Source organism: Vigna angularis, chromosome 10 (assembly GCF_016808095.1).
Source record: "Vigna angularis cultivar LongXiaoDou No.4 chromosome 10, ASM1680809v1, whole genome shotgun sequence".
Lineage (NCBI taxonomy): Eukaryota > Viridiplantae > Streptophyta > Magnoliopsida > Fabales > Fabaceae > Vigna > Vigna angularis.
The window spans coordinates 351,038-367,961 of record NC_068979.1 but is presented as its reverse complement, the minus strand read 5'-3'; the positions used below and the strand labels follow the sequence as shown (position 1 = coordinate 367,961).

General features: G+C 31.0%; 2 protein-coding genes across 4 annotated transcripts; one reads left to right on the top strand and one right to left on the bottom strand.

Annotated features, from left to right (window-relative positions):
• Positions 1-5,236: 5,236 nt before the first annotated feature.
• Positions 5,237-11,551, top strand: LOC108319941 (tyrosyl-DNA phosphodiesterase 1). Of its 3 annotated transcripts, XM_017551257.2 has the most exons (15): positions 5,242-5,527; positions 5,601-5,819; positions 5,960-6,172; positions 6,482-6,542; positions 6,996-7,072; positions 7,179-7,436; positions 7,804-7,893; positions 8,013-8,147; positions 8,392-8,541; positions 9,764-9,867; positions 10,339-10,392; positions 10,521-10,611; positions 10,841-10,921; positions 11,009-11,162; positions 11,249-11,551. In XM_017551257.2, exons 1-15 carry the CDS (start codon positions 5,333-5,335, stop codon positions 11,317-11,319), a joined length of 1,953 nt encoding a protein of 650 aa, XP_017406746.2. In that variant the 5' UTR covers positions 5,242-5,332; the 3' UTR covers positions 11,320-11,551. The 3 variants fall into 3 exon arrangements, 2 of the variants coding, with proteins under 2 accessions (XP_017406746.2, XP_052725199.1); XR_008245568.1 differs by lacking the exons at positions 11,009-11,162; positions 11,249-11,551 and adding an exon at positions 8,633-8,693 and having other exon boundaries at positions 5,237-5,527; positions 10,841-10,882; XM_052869239.1 differs by lacking the exon at positions 6,482-6,542 and having other exon boundaries at positions 5,960-6,158.
• A 3,694-nt stretch (positions 11,552-15,245) lies between these two features.
• LOC108319942 (polyubiquitin 11) lies at positions 15,246-16,685 on the bottom strand. The gene is made up of 2 exons (XM_017551260.2): positions 16,527-16,685; positions 15,246-16,086 (listed from the first exon to the last, which is right to left on the bottom strand). Exon 2 carries the CDS (start codon positions 16,084-16,086, stop codon positions 15,397-15,399), a length of 690 nt encoding a protein of 229 aa, XP_017406749.1. The 5' UTR covers positions 16,527-16,685; the 3' UTR covers positions 15,246-15,396.
• Between the last annotated feature and the right edge of the window lie 239 nt (positions 16,686-16,924).

Here is a 16,924-nt window from a genome sequence, read left to right as displayed (position 1 = left end):
TATCATATCACCCACAAGGTTAATCCATTAATGTCTATAAACATAGACTAGGACCTCCTACTACTCTCACCACATAACACATCCTTCTCTAATTGATACTGGAAGATTATTAGAGTTTTAAGATAACCACCAACAACAGGACCCTCAACATCAACATATACACTAATACCATACCAACATAGAATCTCTCCATGAGACTCATATCATGCTCATTTTCCTCAACTCATGTCATATTATTACAAAATCTCCTCATAAAACTCATATCATGTTCATATTCATAATTTCATGTCAACATCATAAAATACATTCAACACAGAAATCATACAAGATAAATATATTACAAACAAATTAACAATAATAAAATGTTACTATAAATGGTCAACGGAGAAGAATCAAATGTTTGACAATCATTAAAATAAACTTAATAAAAATTCTTGGGGAAACAAGAAGTTGAATCTGGCAGAGCCGGTTAGACAACTTCTCATCCTTCCAGGAATACAACGTAATTAAATAATAAGAATAATGACAGGTTTGGGAAAATAAGAAGTTGAATCTGGCAGAGCCGGTTAGACAACTTCTAATCCTTCCAAAAATAAAAACGAATAAGGAAAACAATATAAAGTATGGGGAAACAAGAAGTTGAATCTGGCAGAGCCGGTTAGACAACTTCTCATCCTTCCAAGAATACAACGTAATTAAATAATAAGAATAATAACAGGTTTGGGGAAATAAGAAGTTGAATCTGGCAAAGCCGGTTAGACAACTTCTAATCCTTCCAAAAATAAAAACAAAAAAAGAAAACAATATAAAGTATGGGGAAACAAGAAGTTGAATCTGGCAGAGCCAGTTAGACAACTTCTCATCCTTCCAAGAATACAACGTAATTAAATAATAAGAATAATAACAGGTTTGGGGAAATAAGAAGTTGAATCTAGCAAAGCCGGTTAGACAACTTCTAATCCTTCCAAAAATAAAAACAAAAAAAGAAAACAATATAAAGTATGGGGAAACAAGAAGTTGAATCTGGCAGAGCCGGTTAGACAACTTCTAATCCATCCATAAACAATTAATAGCATACATGTGCATAACATAATCAACATCACATTTTACAACTATCACACTTGGATCTAAACACAGAAGCATGTTCTCATCAAAAATTCAAAATCATACAGAAACAAAATACTTCACACTCAAGATTTAAGATCAACCAAAAGCAACATATACAAGACTCAAAATAATACCAAACAAAATGTAACTCCCCTTACCTCTATTCCAGACTTAGTTTCCTCTTCTCAAATCGTTCTCCGGAAACTTCCAGAATTTCCCCTCTTCAACTAGAATTTCCTTAACCTCTCTTCTCTCACAATTTCTCTAGAATTTTGGTGCAATTCTTCAGCCTCCCCCTCTTGGCTATTTATAGCCAAAAAATTTTACTATTCATTTTTACTATTCATTTTTACTATTCACTTTTACTATTCATTTTTACTATTCAAAAATTATTTTTTATTCACCATTCTTATCTCTGAATCATTCATTCTACGTGGAGTGTTTTCTTCCACAATTTATTTTAATATTTTTTTTTAACTATTCACTATTCACTATTTACTATTTACTATTTACTATTTACTATTCACTATTCATTTTTTTTTTTAACTTTTAAAATAAATTCTCAAATTTTTAAACTCCTTCCTTTGAAATTATTATTATTGTTACCTATCATAAATTTTAATAAATTTTTTTTTTACCATACTTTTATTAACTTTATAAAAATAAAAAAAACAACTATTTATTAAATTTAAATATTTTTCATGGGTCTTACAGGTACAACGATAATTTTTATTTATTTTTTTATATAATAGAAATATAAAAGTTAAACTATAACAATTTCCACAAAATTTGATTAAAATTAAAAAAAAAATTAAAGATTTGGTTTAAAATTAAACTATAGAGGATTGTAAAAAAAAAAAAAGTAACTTATATTTTCCTTTTTCATGAATTCGAATTTGTTGGTTTGACAGAAATAAATTTATTGGTTGATTTGAATAGTTAGTATTTGTATGAGTGCCTTTCTTTCCTTTTTTTTCTCAATTTAAAGTGATGTAACATGGCGGCGTCGTTTTCAGAAAAGGAAAGAAAAAAATAAATGTGGTACATTGATTTATTGATCTAAGTTTGCATGTACAGAAGTCGGCAATGATTATCCCCAATCAGTGTTTTTCCTCTCTCTTTCCTTATTGGTGTTGTCAATTTGCATCCATTTGCTAGCTTAAATCAAACGTGCTATTTACAATAAAAATATATCCTCTAGAAAAATCATTCCAACCCTACCACTTTATTATTCATTATTTTTATTTAATCTTCTAAAATATCAAATCAATTATTGACAACAAATACATTTTCAATCTTCAGTGTAGAGTCTTCCACTAAAAAAATGTCACAAATCAATTAAAAAGTAATTTATGAATATGATAAGAAAATTTAGACAAGATGTTTATCTATTTGATGTTTTTCATCGTAACATTTTACAATTTTAAAGTATGATAAATCTTCCAACTAAACCCACAAAACATTAGCTTTATTTTATTTGATTTTTATACTAAATTAAAACCAAATCAAACTTTCATTTTTATGTTTAATTAGGTAACTATTTAATGAACAATCAGACTAAATCGAGAAACAAAACACTCATACCATGAAAACACAACAAAATCTCTAATCATAAAAAAAAATTGTTTTATAACTTTTTTTTTCTATCATAATTTCAGTATTTATGTTTATTTTTATTGATTTCTTATTGAATAAGTTGTTTGGATCGTATATAATTTTTGCAGGATTTGCAGCGAATGCATCTTTATTCAAATGAGAAGATAAGAGGGAAATACTTACTCATCTTATTTATAATTACGATTTAGCCCTCATAAGTTGATTTCTGAAATTTTTTATTACCTTAGAGGAGATAGTCGATTGCAGGAGACAAGAGACTCAATGATCCAAAATCGATTATGTTGAAATATTAAAGACAGGAGAATCGATTCTTCTTATTTTGGAATTAATTGTCTTCTCTCGTGAATACTTCGTGGTGTTATTAAATTACTTTGAGATATATGAACGAAAGAGAATCGATTATCTTATGTCCTAATCAATTATTCTCCTTAAGCATAAGGTCTCTCCCATGTGTACAGAATTGAGGACACAAAATTGATTTCTTATTTTAGGTTTTTATAATAATAATAATTTTTAATATTTACATTTAAACTTATATCACATCCATACACAAACTTTCATCTCAAACTTACTTAATTTGAAATAAGTTTTTTTAGAATGAAACTTAAACTTTTTGGAATATATATATATATATATATATATATATATATAATATCTTTCAGAATTAATTTTTCGAAATATTTCTATATGAAATATATTTGGGAAAGAACTTTCTGAAACACATTGAAAATAGCTTTCCGGAATGAGTTTTCCTCATTTTGACTTTTCTTCTCACTTTGCAGCAGCAGCAGCGAAGTATGGGCCATGAACCGTGATAGAATAATGGAGTGCATTTAGTAATTGTGTGTACGCCGGAAACAATAGTGATGCGAGGAGTGTTTCATCCTACACCTTCGTCGTACCATTTGCATTTCTAAAAATTATATTTTTAATCTTTTAATATCTCCATCTCCACCTTTTCCAAAAATTTTATTTTTAGTAAATATATTTTTATTTTCTTCTTTTTTATTAATATACTTTAATAACTACTTTTTATTTTTTTTCTCTTTTTATTAAAGTTGTATACATTATCTTAATAATAATCTAATTTAATTTAAAATTTAAATATTATTTAATATAAATTTATATTTTAATAATTATTAAAATATGATTTATATCATAATAATAATTATATTAAATAAATAAAAATCAAATAACTAAAATAAAAGTAATAATGATAAAAATAAAAAATAAAATAATAATAAAAATAATATAAAATTTGATTTAATATATTCAAATATATTAAATTATATTAAAATATTACAATAAATTAAACAGTTATTAAATTTTAAATAAAAACAAATTTTTTAAAAACTTATTTATTGGATACCGTAAAATATGTTAATAGTTTTTATTTAAAATTTAATAAATATTTAATTTAATTAAAAATAATATTATTATTTATTATATTTTTCTAATTTAATGATTATTAAAATATTATTTATATTTTACAATAATTTTATTAAAAAAATAAAATAAAATAACTAAAATAAAAGTAAAAATAATGAAAATAAAAATGATATTCAAAATCACATTAAAAATATTTAAATATATTATATCATATTAAAATATTAATTTAATTAAATAATTATTAAATTTTAAATAAAAAGTAAATTTAAAATTTGTTAATCGGATGTAGAAATCCGATAATACATGAGTTCGATATGCATATCCGATTAAGAATCTTTTTAAAATTTTATTTTTTATTTTATTTTAATAATTATTTAATTTAATTTAATAATTTAATATTATTTAAATATATTAAATGTGATTTTAAATATTATTTTTATTATTATTATTATTTTTAGTAATTTTAATATAATTATTATAAAAATAAATATTATATTTTAATAATGATTAAAATATAAAAATATAATAAATAATATTATAATTTTCAATTAAATTTAATATTTACTAAATTTTAAATAAAAAAACTGTTAGCATATTTAAAACTTTTGTTTCTATTTAAAATTTAATAACGGTTTAATTTATTTTAATATACTTTAATATATATTAATATATCAAATCAAATTTTATATTATTATTATTATTATTTCATTTTTTTATTTTTTATTTTTATTATTATTATTATTTTAATTATTTTTATTTTTATTTTTTAATATAACTATTATTATAATATAAATCATATTTTAATAATTATTAAAATATAAAATTATATTAAATAATATTTAAATTTTAAATTAAATTAAATTATTTTTAAGGTGGTTGAAAGAGAAAAAAATAAAAAAGTATTAAGTAAAGTGTTTTTAATAAAAGAGAAGAAAATAAAAATATATTTATTAAAAAATAAATGTTTTAGAAAAGTCCAAGGTACAGTTGAATTTTTGGAGGTGCAGTGAGACGTTGGAGGTGTAGAAGAAACACTTTAAGAGAAGTACGGGCTACGGACCGTCCAGAAGGCTTTGGGCTTTTGAAGGAAGGTCCAGCGTGACGTTGTTTGGCTGTGTTTGGTGTTCAGAGTTTGAAATGCAGGAAGAAGAAAGTGTTTGAGGGATGCGAAAGATTGTGAGTGTGTTTGGTCGCGAGGCGTTGATTTAATTAGAGATTAATGTCTTTGTCTGAGGTGGGATACCTGATTCCGGTGAATCAAAGTTTAGAGGAAGAAGGTTTAGTTCCGAAGTTAGCTATCACAGACGGCGCAAACGTTATTGGGCGGAACAACATTCCTGTTTCGGACAAGAGGCTTAGCCGGAAGCACCTCACCTTAACCGCTTCTCGCGATGGCTCCGCTAATTTGCTCGTCGTATGAACCTTCTTCACTCTCTTGTTTTTTTTTCTTTTCAATTCGTGATTTCCTTTCGCTTTGTTAATGTTAGGAGGGGCCGAACCCAATCGTTGTTAATTCCGGGAATAAGAGAAGGAAGCTAAATCATAAAGAAGAAGCTACCATTTGTAACGGTGACGTAATCGAGCTCATTCCCGGTCACCATCTATTTAAATATCAGGTGTTGGGGGGTGACGTAAACTCTTCGAGTGGTAGAAGCAATGAACCTCAATCATCTTTCAGAAATAAAGCTTTAGGCAGGACTTCACGGGTATTCAACTGCTTACGTTATGATCCTACATTTTTCATCTGTGTTCGTGTCATAGCCATCTGAATGTGCGTGCATTAAGATGATTTTTCTCGTTTTTTTGTTTGTAAAGTGAATTGTTCCGTTGGGTGTAAACTCTGCAGGATAAAGTTGAAACATGCAGCCAGAAACAAGGTAGGGATGCAGAAACAAGGAAGTTTGTGCATTCAAAGTCTGGTGAAGACAGTAGTGTGGAGGCCATTCGTAATTTCCATGTCCCTAATGACCAAATACCTTCCACTTTTCGACTTTTGCGCGTGCAAGGGTTACCACCGTGGGCGAATACTTCTTGTGTTTCTATAGGTGATGTCATTCAGGTTAGTAGGGATAATTTTATTGCAGATTTTAACTTGTTCTTGCATTGCCCTGTTGAATGGTGATTTTGAACTACGAAGCATCTGTTTTTGTCCTTCATGGTAGCACTTAATTGAATGTTTCATTGTTCAACTATGGTCGATAATAAACATGCAATCCTACAGAGCTTAAAAGAAATCTTTTATACTTCAATGACTGGATAAATTTAATAATTTTGCACAAAAGACAGCTGGAGCTGCACAGCACAAGTATTTTAACCAGAAATTAATGGAACTCCTCATTGATTTTATTTTAATTCTTCTCACTGATAGGGGGATATTCTAGTTGCTATTCTATCAAACTACATGGTAGACATTGACTGGTTGATTCCCGGTGAGTCTTCTGTTATGATTTTCCAATTCCTCCTTGCTTTTGCCACTCTACTCCCCCAAATTTCACCTGTTTGTAGTCTGACAGTCGTTTTTGTCCTTGAGACTACTGAGGTTATGTACTAATTAAAAATATTCTGGCATTCATCGTCATATTTTCAAATTGCTGGGAACATTTGTTATTTTTGCGATGTTAATTCTTTTCCTTTTACAGCTCCTCTTGCTCCCGCTGAAATAGTGCACACTATATCTTTCTTACAGAGTATTACACTACATTACTTTACATATTTGCATATCCGAAAGGGGCAATCCAACCATCTATTTCTCTATTATGCACAACCATAGGCTGCTGGCATGTCTTGTGCTCTGAACTTCGTGCTTACGTGAACTGTTTTGATTGAGTTTCTCAAATTGTTGATCTCATTCTATTTCTCCCTTTCAATTTTTGCTGGGATAGCTTGTCCTGCACTTTCAAAAGTTCCCCATGTGCTAGTCATTCACGGAGAAAGTGATGGCAGGGTGGAGTGCATAAAGGTTTGTCTAAGATCTAATATATTTGGTTAGTTATTTGCAAGATTGATTACGTAAATAAAACTGGTTGAAAGATATTGACTTGCTATGCTACTTCTCTGATTGTTAGAGAAGCAAACCTGCAAAGTGGATTCTGCACAAACCAGCATTGCCAATTTCATTTGGGACACACCATTCAAAGGCCATGCTGCTTATATATCCTCAAGGAGTGAGAGTCATTGTGCATACAGCGAACTTAATTTATGTAGATTGGAACAACAAAAGCCAAGGGTTGTGGATGCAAGATTTTCCATGGAAAGATCAAAATAGTCCAAGCAATGGATCTGGATTTGAGAATGACCTGGTTGAATATCTCAGTATACTGAAGGTAATGGAAGACAATTTTCATTTATATTGAGAGAGACGAGTAAACAATCTCAAGTTGATAAGATAAAACTAATGCTGAATAGTTATTGAAAAACCTAGTTGAAGTAACCTGTCCCAAATATTAGGCAGTTGGATTATTGTAGAAAATTCACTTGTTAAAAGTTTTTAACAGGTTATTATGAAAACTTGTTGCTAGTCAAAGTACTTATACGGGCCATGAAGGCTAAATAGTTTCCAACAGATGTTGATATTGATGTTATTGTTTGACTGGATATTATCCTTAGTGTTGCTATGATAACTGTCCATATTAAGCATTTTTAATAGGCACTATACATCTTAAGCATAACATTATTTATTTGGTGATTCAGTGGCCGGAGTTCTCAGTTAAACTTCCATCGCTTGGAAGCGTCAGTATATGTCCATCTTTCTTCAGGAAGTTTGATTATAGTGATGCAAGGGTACTTTTCCACTTAAAGTTATTAAATTATGTCCTTTTTTTATTGAAACGTTTAAAAATTTGTTGATTGTCAGATACACTGTACATCAGGATACATAATGCTGTTTGCATTATATTCAGGTTAGATTAATCGCATCTGTACCTGGATATCATTCTGGTAATAGTTTGAAAAAGTGGGGACATATGAAGCTGCGTTCTCTTCTCCAGGAATGTACTTTTGATGAAGAGTTTAAGAAATCTCCACTTGTTTATCAGGTACTGTTTGGCTCTAGGCTAGGTTGCATTATGCTCTTGTTTTGGCGCAGTTGGTTCATGTTAATCTTATAACTCTAGTATGAAATGGAAAAAAGTTAATGTTAAAGTATTTCACTATTGTTATATTTTCTCTCATTTCAACTCAAGTTTTTGACTATAATGTATCACTTCAAGACAGATTTTAGAGATTGCAATATCCATCATTTACTATTTTTTTGATGATCATGGCTTATATCTACTGCAGTTCTCCTCCCTTGGATCTTTAGATGAAAAATGGATGAGTGAGCTAGCATCATCAATGTCAGCAGGCCTCTCAAAAGATAAAACACCCCTTGGTATGGGGGAGCCCCAAATAATATGGCCTACTGTGGAAGATGTCAGATGCTCTTTAGAGGTAAAGCATTTAGATGTGGGGGATGTATTTTTTACTTTCTGAGATAAAAAAGGAAAACTGCCTCTGATTTGAGTTTCATGCTCAACTTAAGTTATTTTGGAGCATAATCAAATATCGGTTGATATGGCACGTTCCTGGTCTGTTTTTATCAGGTCAGCGACCATTTTTTATTTTGCGACACATGCTTAAAAATTCTCTCATACTTTTTAAAATAAGTCTAGATCATTTCTGTTTGTTTCACTTAGTAATGACAATATTGGGGCAGGTACCAATTACCCAGAGCTTAGGCTGCACGTTGTATGTAGAAGAGCAGTTGGCCCGACATTCGCCCGTTTAATTCCCGAATAGTTAAACATGGGCCTATTTACTCAGTTCCTCTGTATACAAGTTAAAAGACTGGAAATATTTTAGTTTGGCTTTTTACATGAAAAGTCATAGGGAAGAGTTCAAAAGTTATCATTATTAGAAATTGAGGTACTATATTGGAAATTGGCAATGTTTTTAAAATATCACTCCCTCCGTTTTACATTCTCATTTTTTAAATCTTTTGGTTTCTAATTAATTGTTATCTTTTAAGTTTAAGACAACATTAATTGCTATTTTGTCGTTTATACCCTTATCCTTCGCCTAATTTTTAACTAGTTTGCATATATACCTTTATGTGATGCAGAAATGAAAAGGGTAAAATGGAAAATCTTGTAAATATTTTATTAGAGTCAAGAAATTTATTGCATTTTTTTATTTCTCCAAAAGAATCTTAAATGATATTTGAAAAGGAATGGTTGGAGTAGTAATTATTGTATATAAAAGGTCTATTAATATATAGGTATGGCATGAGTATGAACAGGGGAGTAACATACAGCCCAATTTTGTTGATATCTCGATTATGTACTTGAGTTGTTGGTTCTGAGACCAATGCTTTCCCTTTTTTACTTTAAATAGTGGTTATTGTTGGATGGAACACTTACCACTATGTCAAACACAATTCAACAGTTATAACTGACATAAATATTGCAAGTGTTTGGGCTATCAAAGTAGTTCGTTGGCAAGAATGATTATTTAAACTTATAGTATCACTACTCTCCTTAGTTCCTATCTTCTCTCATGCTTGTTAGTGTCAACTTTTTGTTTCATCTTATTTATTTTTTCATGTAGTTCTGTTCGTTATTGAATTTCTAAGTGCAACTTTGTCGACAACTTTTGCCTTCTATTTGTTCTGTAGGGTTATGGGGCTGGAAGTGCAATTCCAAGTCCTCTGAAGAATGTGGAGAAAGCATTTTTAAAGAAGTATTGGGCAAAATGGAAAGCAGACCATACTGGTCGCGGGTAAGTTTATCTCATTTTACAATGAATGCTGTCCCTTTAGCTTAACAATTATTTCAAAATTTAAGCATTTAATGTGTTCACGTTTTCTTGGAATTATACCAGTCATACAATATTTTTTGCAGCCAATTGTTTGAATTTGAATAAAGAAATTTGACTATTTCTATGAGGATTTTTTGTTTGCGGTTTTTGGCATAATCTTCTATGGAAAATATTACTTAGAACACCCTCCTCCCATCCCTTTCCTAACTTGTCGCTGGGAAAGGATTATCAACAAGTCATAATTGTCTTCTAGCCTCATTGGAGTCTAACTTATCTAAGAGTCCCGTCGGCGAAAACTTGGCACTCGCCTTTACTATTTTGAATATGCGTCACAAATTTTGATTGGAAACACATGCAAATTTTCCTAAAATTTTTATTGGGCACAAATGGTAATTTTTCTCACCAATTATGTCTATGTGTGCTATGTTTCAGCCGTGCTATGCCTCATATAAAGACTTTCGCTCGTTATAATAATCAAAGTCTTGCGTAAGACCTCCGTCAGACCTATTATATGCACTTCAGTTTTTATGTTTGTTGAATTTTTTAATCACGCATTGCACTGCTAAAGTCACGCTGTAGATAGTTAACTGTGGAATTACCCTTTTCCCAAATAGTTGGTTCTTATTAACTTCGGCAAATCTTAGCAAAGCTGCCTGGGGAGCTCTCCAGAAGAATAGCACTCAGTTGATGATTCGTTCGTACGAGGTATGTCATGTTATCTGACCGATGATGTTCTTATCTGACAGCTCAGACCCAAAAATTGTCTAGCGCAGCCAAACCTTATCTAATAACACACAATGATCTGAAGATGCCAAAAAGAGTGTTTTCTCTGATTATTTGTTTCTTATTGTACTTTGGCATTTGCAGTCAAAATACATTTCATCTTGTTCTCCAGAAGTTTTACTAAAAAATATTTAAATTCATTTCATTTTAGCTGGGAGTGCTATTTTTACCATCATCATTCAAACGACGAGGATCTGTATTTTCCTGTACCTGTAATGTTGCACTATCTGAGGTAGTGAATCTTTGATTTTCTTTATGCTTGGCATGATTTAACTTCAAGTGGAGAGGGAGACTCATGCTAACAAAGTAAGAATTGCAGGATAAGTGCCCAGCCCAAGAATCTTCTGAAATGAAGAAAACAAAACTAGTAACCCTTAATGGGCAGAAAAAGGACAGTATGCATTCACCATCTGATGTTATTATCCCTTTACCTTTGCCTTACGAGCTCCCTCCTCTTCCTTATTCCTCCCAAGGTTAGTCACAGCTGTTTCCCGCACGTTTAAGTGACTTCACTGTTGTCGCGTGTAACTTGTCTTCTAATTATTAGTTTCCTCTGCAGATGTCCCCTGGTCTTGGGACCGGCAATATAAAAATAAAGATGTCTATGGTCATGTTTGGCCCCGGATTTGAGCATATCAACACCGATTCCATTCACAGTGTACATATCATTTCGACTCCTCTCAGTCGTGTTATGGATAATGGCACGAGTGTTTTTGCAACCGAGTTTCCATGTGCATGTAGTTTGTCATACTTTGCACAAAGTTGTCTTATTTTCATTCGTGTGTTTTGTTTTCCTGTCAGAAATATATCAAATATTGAATGCTTATTTTGATTCTAAGAGAATTCTTTTTTTTTTTTTGTTTTAATTACTTTTCATTCAGAGGTATTGAAACCATCTTTAGTAGGTTGGACTGCATTAAGATGAGATCGTAGCTCCTTTATAAATATCCTTTGTCACATACTATATGGACATTATTTTATATTTTTATTACTTAAAAGTTAATAAACATGAATTGTATCCCAATTATTTCTTAAAGCTAATTCTTTACAAATAATTCGTTATTGACAGAAAAATATGAGGATTTGCTTTGCTAAATTTTAAAGGACTAGACAACATAACAGTATTTGTGTAAGTGTTTACTGTAAATAACTGTTAGTGGACAACAATAAGGAGAATAGGATTGGATGGAACTGAAATTATTTGAAATAAGGAAAATAGGATTAGATGAAACTGAAACTATTTGAAATTTATATGGTACAAATTTTTAGTGTTTAATAACTGAAAATATCAATATTACTGTTATTTGTCTCTTTTATCTTTCTCAGATTCTTACTCTTGGCATGCTTTTTTCTACCTTTTCTTCTTATTCGTTGTTCTTTTCTTTGTGTTTGTTTGTATTTCTTCTATTCGAGTTATTGATGGACTTATCTTCCAAATTTTACTTATTTTTTACTAGATAAGGTGATTTATATATGGATTAAAATCCAAAAAAATGTAAAAGAAATGGGGTAGTTTCGCTTATTAGAGGTAGAAAGCAATCCAAAAATGTGAAACAGAAACATGTCCTCGCTTAGAGGATTATTCCATATGCAACAAATTGGTATTTTAGAATGGTTACTAACTATTATTTTAACATCCAATCAATATTTACAAACTCTTTACATCTATTAATTATTTTTCAATATCTTTTTTTAATAAATATAAAAGTTAACTTTTTAACACTCAAAATCTTTTAAAAAAAAAATCGTAAAAGTGGTGAATATAAGAAAAACATATTTCCACCGACTGTGTTCTTCAAATATAAAGCACCAAATTTCTATCCCTATTAATCCGGTCTTCTAAATACTAGAATACAATGGTTACTACTAAGATACGAAGAATGGTGACATCCAGTCTAAGCATGATAAACCAAATAGCAGATATTATCAAATTTCAAAGCGGAGGAAGTTGATAGTAAGTGTTCCAAAGTTGTTGAAAGCAATAAACATAAAGCAACTTATGGGGCTAACATAGACCCATACAGGGAAAATATTTTGAACAAACTTTTTTAACAATTTTTGTACAACAGCTTGTGATCAGTCTGTTTTAAATATACAAACCCACAGTCTGTTGTGAAACAATTGTCAAAAAGAATTGTTAAAATATTATGTTCTACATACACACCATGTTAAATTTGAAGACAATAATACCACAGAAAGTTAAAAGCCAAGAAGAAGACGGAGGAGAAGGTGAAGGATTCTCCCCTCTTCCAACTGCTTCCCAGCGACATTGATAAGCACCTAAACGAACATGTATGAGAAAAATGCTGCAAATAGGTGGGCTCCGTGGAAGATGTGGAAGGCGTGGAAGAGTGCGTGAAAGACATGAAAGGCATGCATGAAAAACATAGCTTGAAGGGTTTCAATGAATTGAGAATGATTTGGGATTGAAAGCATAGGGCGTCGAGTTGGTTTATATAGAACAAATTCACGAACTCGAGTGCCGGAAATAGAACGTAATGTTGCCTCCTTGTATGACCCGGAAACTTATGATGTTGGAAAATGTGGGAGATGACAAATAGGTGAGAGTGATGTAAATTAGCGTCACCAACATCTAGAAATCCGTAAACGTACAATTCTTTAACGTTCTAGAAATCAATTTTACAAATTAATTCGACTATTTAATTTATTGTATTTGTTCGATATAGATAATTCCTATCGTTAAGTATGTACAGCTTATTCAATCTCTTAAAAAATATTTTTATTTTAATTATAAATAAATGAAATAACTTAACGTAATTTAGTAATAAAAATAAAGATGTCTATGGTCATGTTTGGCCCCGGATTTGAGCATATCAACACCGATATCATTTCGACAAAGGTGTCTCATTTTCATTCCATGTGTTTTGTTTTCCTGTCAGAAATATATCAAATATTGAATGCTTATTTTCGTTTAAGAGAATTTTTTTTTCCGTTACTTTTCATTCAAAGGTGTTGAAACCATCTTTAGTAGGTTGGACTCCATTACGATGAGATCGTAGTTCCTTTATAAATATCCTTTGTTATATACTATATGGATATTTTTCTATATTTTTATTACTTAAAAATTAATAAACATGAATTGTATCCCAATTATTTTTTAAAGCTAACTCTTTACAAATAACTCGTTATTAACAGAAAAGATGAGAATTTAATTTGCTTATGGAACTTACATTCTGAAACTTAAAATTCAAAGAAATTAAAACTTTTCTCATTTATTTGTTCAACACACACATTCCACTGGTGACTTTTATTTATAAAAGAGACAAGAAATTGCCACGTTAGTTGGTGTTGAAAAAACTTACATCTAGAAACAATTTCTTAAAGTGTGAGTCTAGGGACGACTTTCGGACACAGATGTGTTTAAACTGAAACCTGAACCGCAAAAATAATTCGACTGTCAGACACAGTTTATCGACAACATGATCCGTCAAAAAATCTTCGCAAAAGCTCATAATCCATCCGCTACTCGTACAAATATCGATTTAGAAAATACCTATTTAGAAAATACTTATGAATATTCTACGGATATTTCGTTTAGAAAATACTTATTTAAAAAATACTTATGAATATTCTACGGATATTTCATTTAGAAAATACTTCAGACAATACTCGCGAACCCGCAAAAAGTATAAAAAATATATTTTAAAAAATTTAATTTTAATTAAATTAAACCTAATAAAATATAAATTAATTTTATTTTTAATTAAATTTAATTTAAAAAATAAAAATTAATAACTTTTATTATTTTTTGCGGTAAGAAATGGATATTAATAATATTATTCATTATCCAAACAATATTTTAACTTATATATATAATTCTGTTATTAATTCAGGTTGATATTTATAATTATTAATAATATTATTCATTACTCAGACAATATTTTAACATCATAAAATTTTAACATCGTGTGTGTATATATATATACACGATTCAGTTAATTGATCAAATAATTACAATATCATAACATTTTAACATCATATATTATATATATATATATATATATATATATATATAATTAATCAAATAATTATACTACGTAAATAATATTAAAATATTGTAAAAATGCTGTGAAATTATAATTATCTTTTTTAATATGGACTCCCTTATGAGAACTTTTTTATTCACACACTCAATCTATTACTGACTCCTCTCTCTCTCACAAACTCACGCATCTAACCAGTTCTAACTAGCTCTGATAATCAGATATTAGTGAGACACTGAAACTTATTCTACGAAACTTGAAACTAATAAAAAACAAAACTCTCATTTATTCGTTCTAACACACGCTTTTTATAATTATATTCACGAAAGTTACAACATAATTGGTGTTGAGAAAACTTACACTTACAAAAGCTTGGTATGTCATACTGGTATTTGTCTCCTCTATCTTTCTCACATTCTTACTTTTTAGCATGTTCATGCTTTTGGCCGCCTCTATTAGTGTTATTAAAGGACTTGTAAATTTTTACCTTATTTTTTATGAGACAGAGAATGGTGACATCCCGGCAAAGTATGAAAAACCAAATAGCACATATTAAATTTCAAAGCGGATGAAATTGATATTAATGGATTACAAAAGTTGTTGATAGCTATAAAAATAAAACAAATTTATTTAACGGGCCAACAGAGACATACAGAGCAAGGTGTTAAATTTGAAGACAACAGCCAAGAAGGAGTTATAGCACTTAAAAACCACCACGAAGACGCAGGACAAGGTGAAGGGTGGACTCCTTCTGGATATTGTAGTCAGCAAGGGTCCTCCCATCTTCCAATTGCTTCCCTGCGAAGATCAGCCTCTGCTGGTCCGGTGGAATTCCCTCCTTGTCCTGAATTTTCGCCTTCACATTGTCAATAGTGTCAGAACTCTCAACCTCCAGAGTGATTGTCTTCCCAGTCAAGGTCTTCACAAAAATCTGCATCCCACCCCTGAGTCGGAGGACAAGGTGAAGGGTTGACTCCTTCTGGATGTTGTAGTCTGCAAGGGTGCGGCCATCCTCAAGCTGCTTACCAGCAAAAATCAACCTCTGCTGGTCTGGGGGAATGCCCTCCTTGTCCTGAATCTTAGCCTTCACGTTGTCAATGGTGTCTGAGCTCTCCACCTCAAGCGTGATTGTCTTTCCGGTAAGGGTCTTGACGAATATCTGCATTCCTCCACGGAGACGGAGGACCAGATGAAGGGTGGACTCCTTCTGGATGTTGTAGTCAGCCAGGGTGCGACCATCCTCCAGTTGCTTCCCGGCGAAGATCAAACGCTGCTGGTCTGGTGGGATACCTTCCTTGTCCTGAATTTTGGCCTTTACGTTGTCGATGGTGTCGGAACTCTCCACCTCGAGAGTTATGGTCTTACCAGTCAAGGTCTTAACGAAGATTTGCATCTGCACCGTCATACCCAACCAACAGATGAATCAAAAACAAACCAGCATAAGAATCTTAATTAGAATAATTGACCAAATTTAGGGCTCAACTCCAGATCAAAATCACGATCTCAAACACAAAACAGAAAATAAAGCATCACACACGCAAAAACTGAGAATCTTAATTAAAATAATTTACATATTCAAAACTGAAAATTCGAAGCCCGGAACATTAAGAACGTCCATAACATTTCCTTTATCAGGTTTAAAAGGCAGCAGCGAACAGGATTCATGTTCGCAGAACCATACACAAGTTGCCGTAAAATTAAAAACCTAACAGATTCTTCAGATGCATAAAAACCCAAAATATTGCATTGCAGATAGATGATTAAAACTTCTGAAATGAAAATTTAGGAGGCTTAAGCGGAAGATCTAAGAGAAGGAGGAGAGGAGAAACACACCTTGAAGGATTTGAATGAACCGAAACTATAGAAATGAGATTGAATTGGTGATGACAAGCATTAGGGTTTGGGGTGTGTTATATAGGAAAAACGCGATGAGGCGGTGATGGAGTTGGGTACGATAACAAAGAGAGCGTTACCACTTTGCCAATCACATTGCGACGCGTGTAAGGAAGAGCGGAACAAGGCAGCTTCTAGAATCATGACGTTGGAAATATAAAATTCATTGATGGCATTGGCGGTCCTGTCCTGTCCCTCTTCTTTTCCTTTTTATTTTTGGATTTTTTTTTCCTGCAAAAGATGTATTATTGGATTTAGTTTGTTAGAACATCGTTTTAATATATTTATTTTCAGTTTTATTACGTCACACAACTTTTTTAAGACTTCATATCTATTTT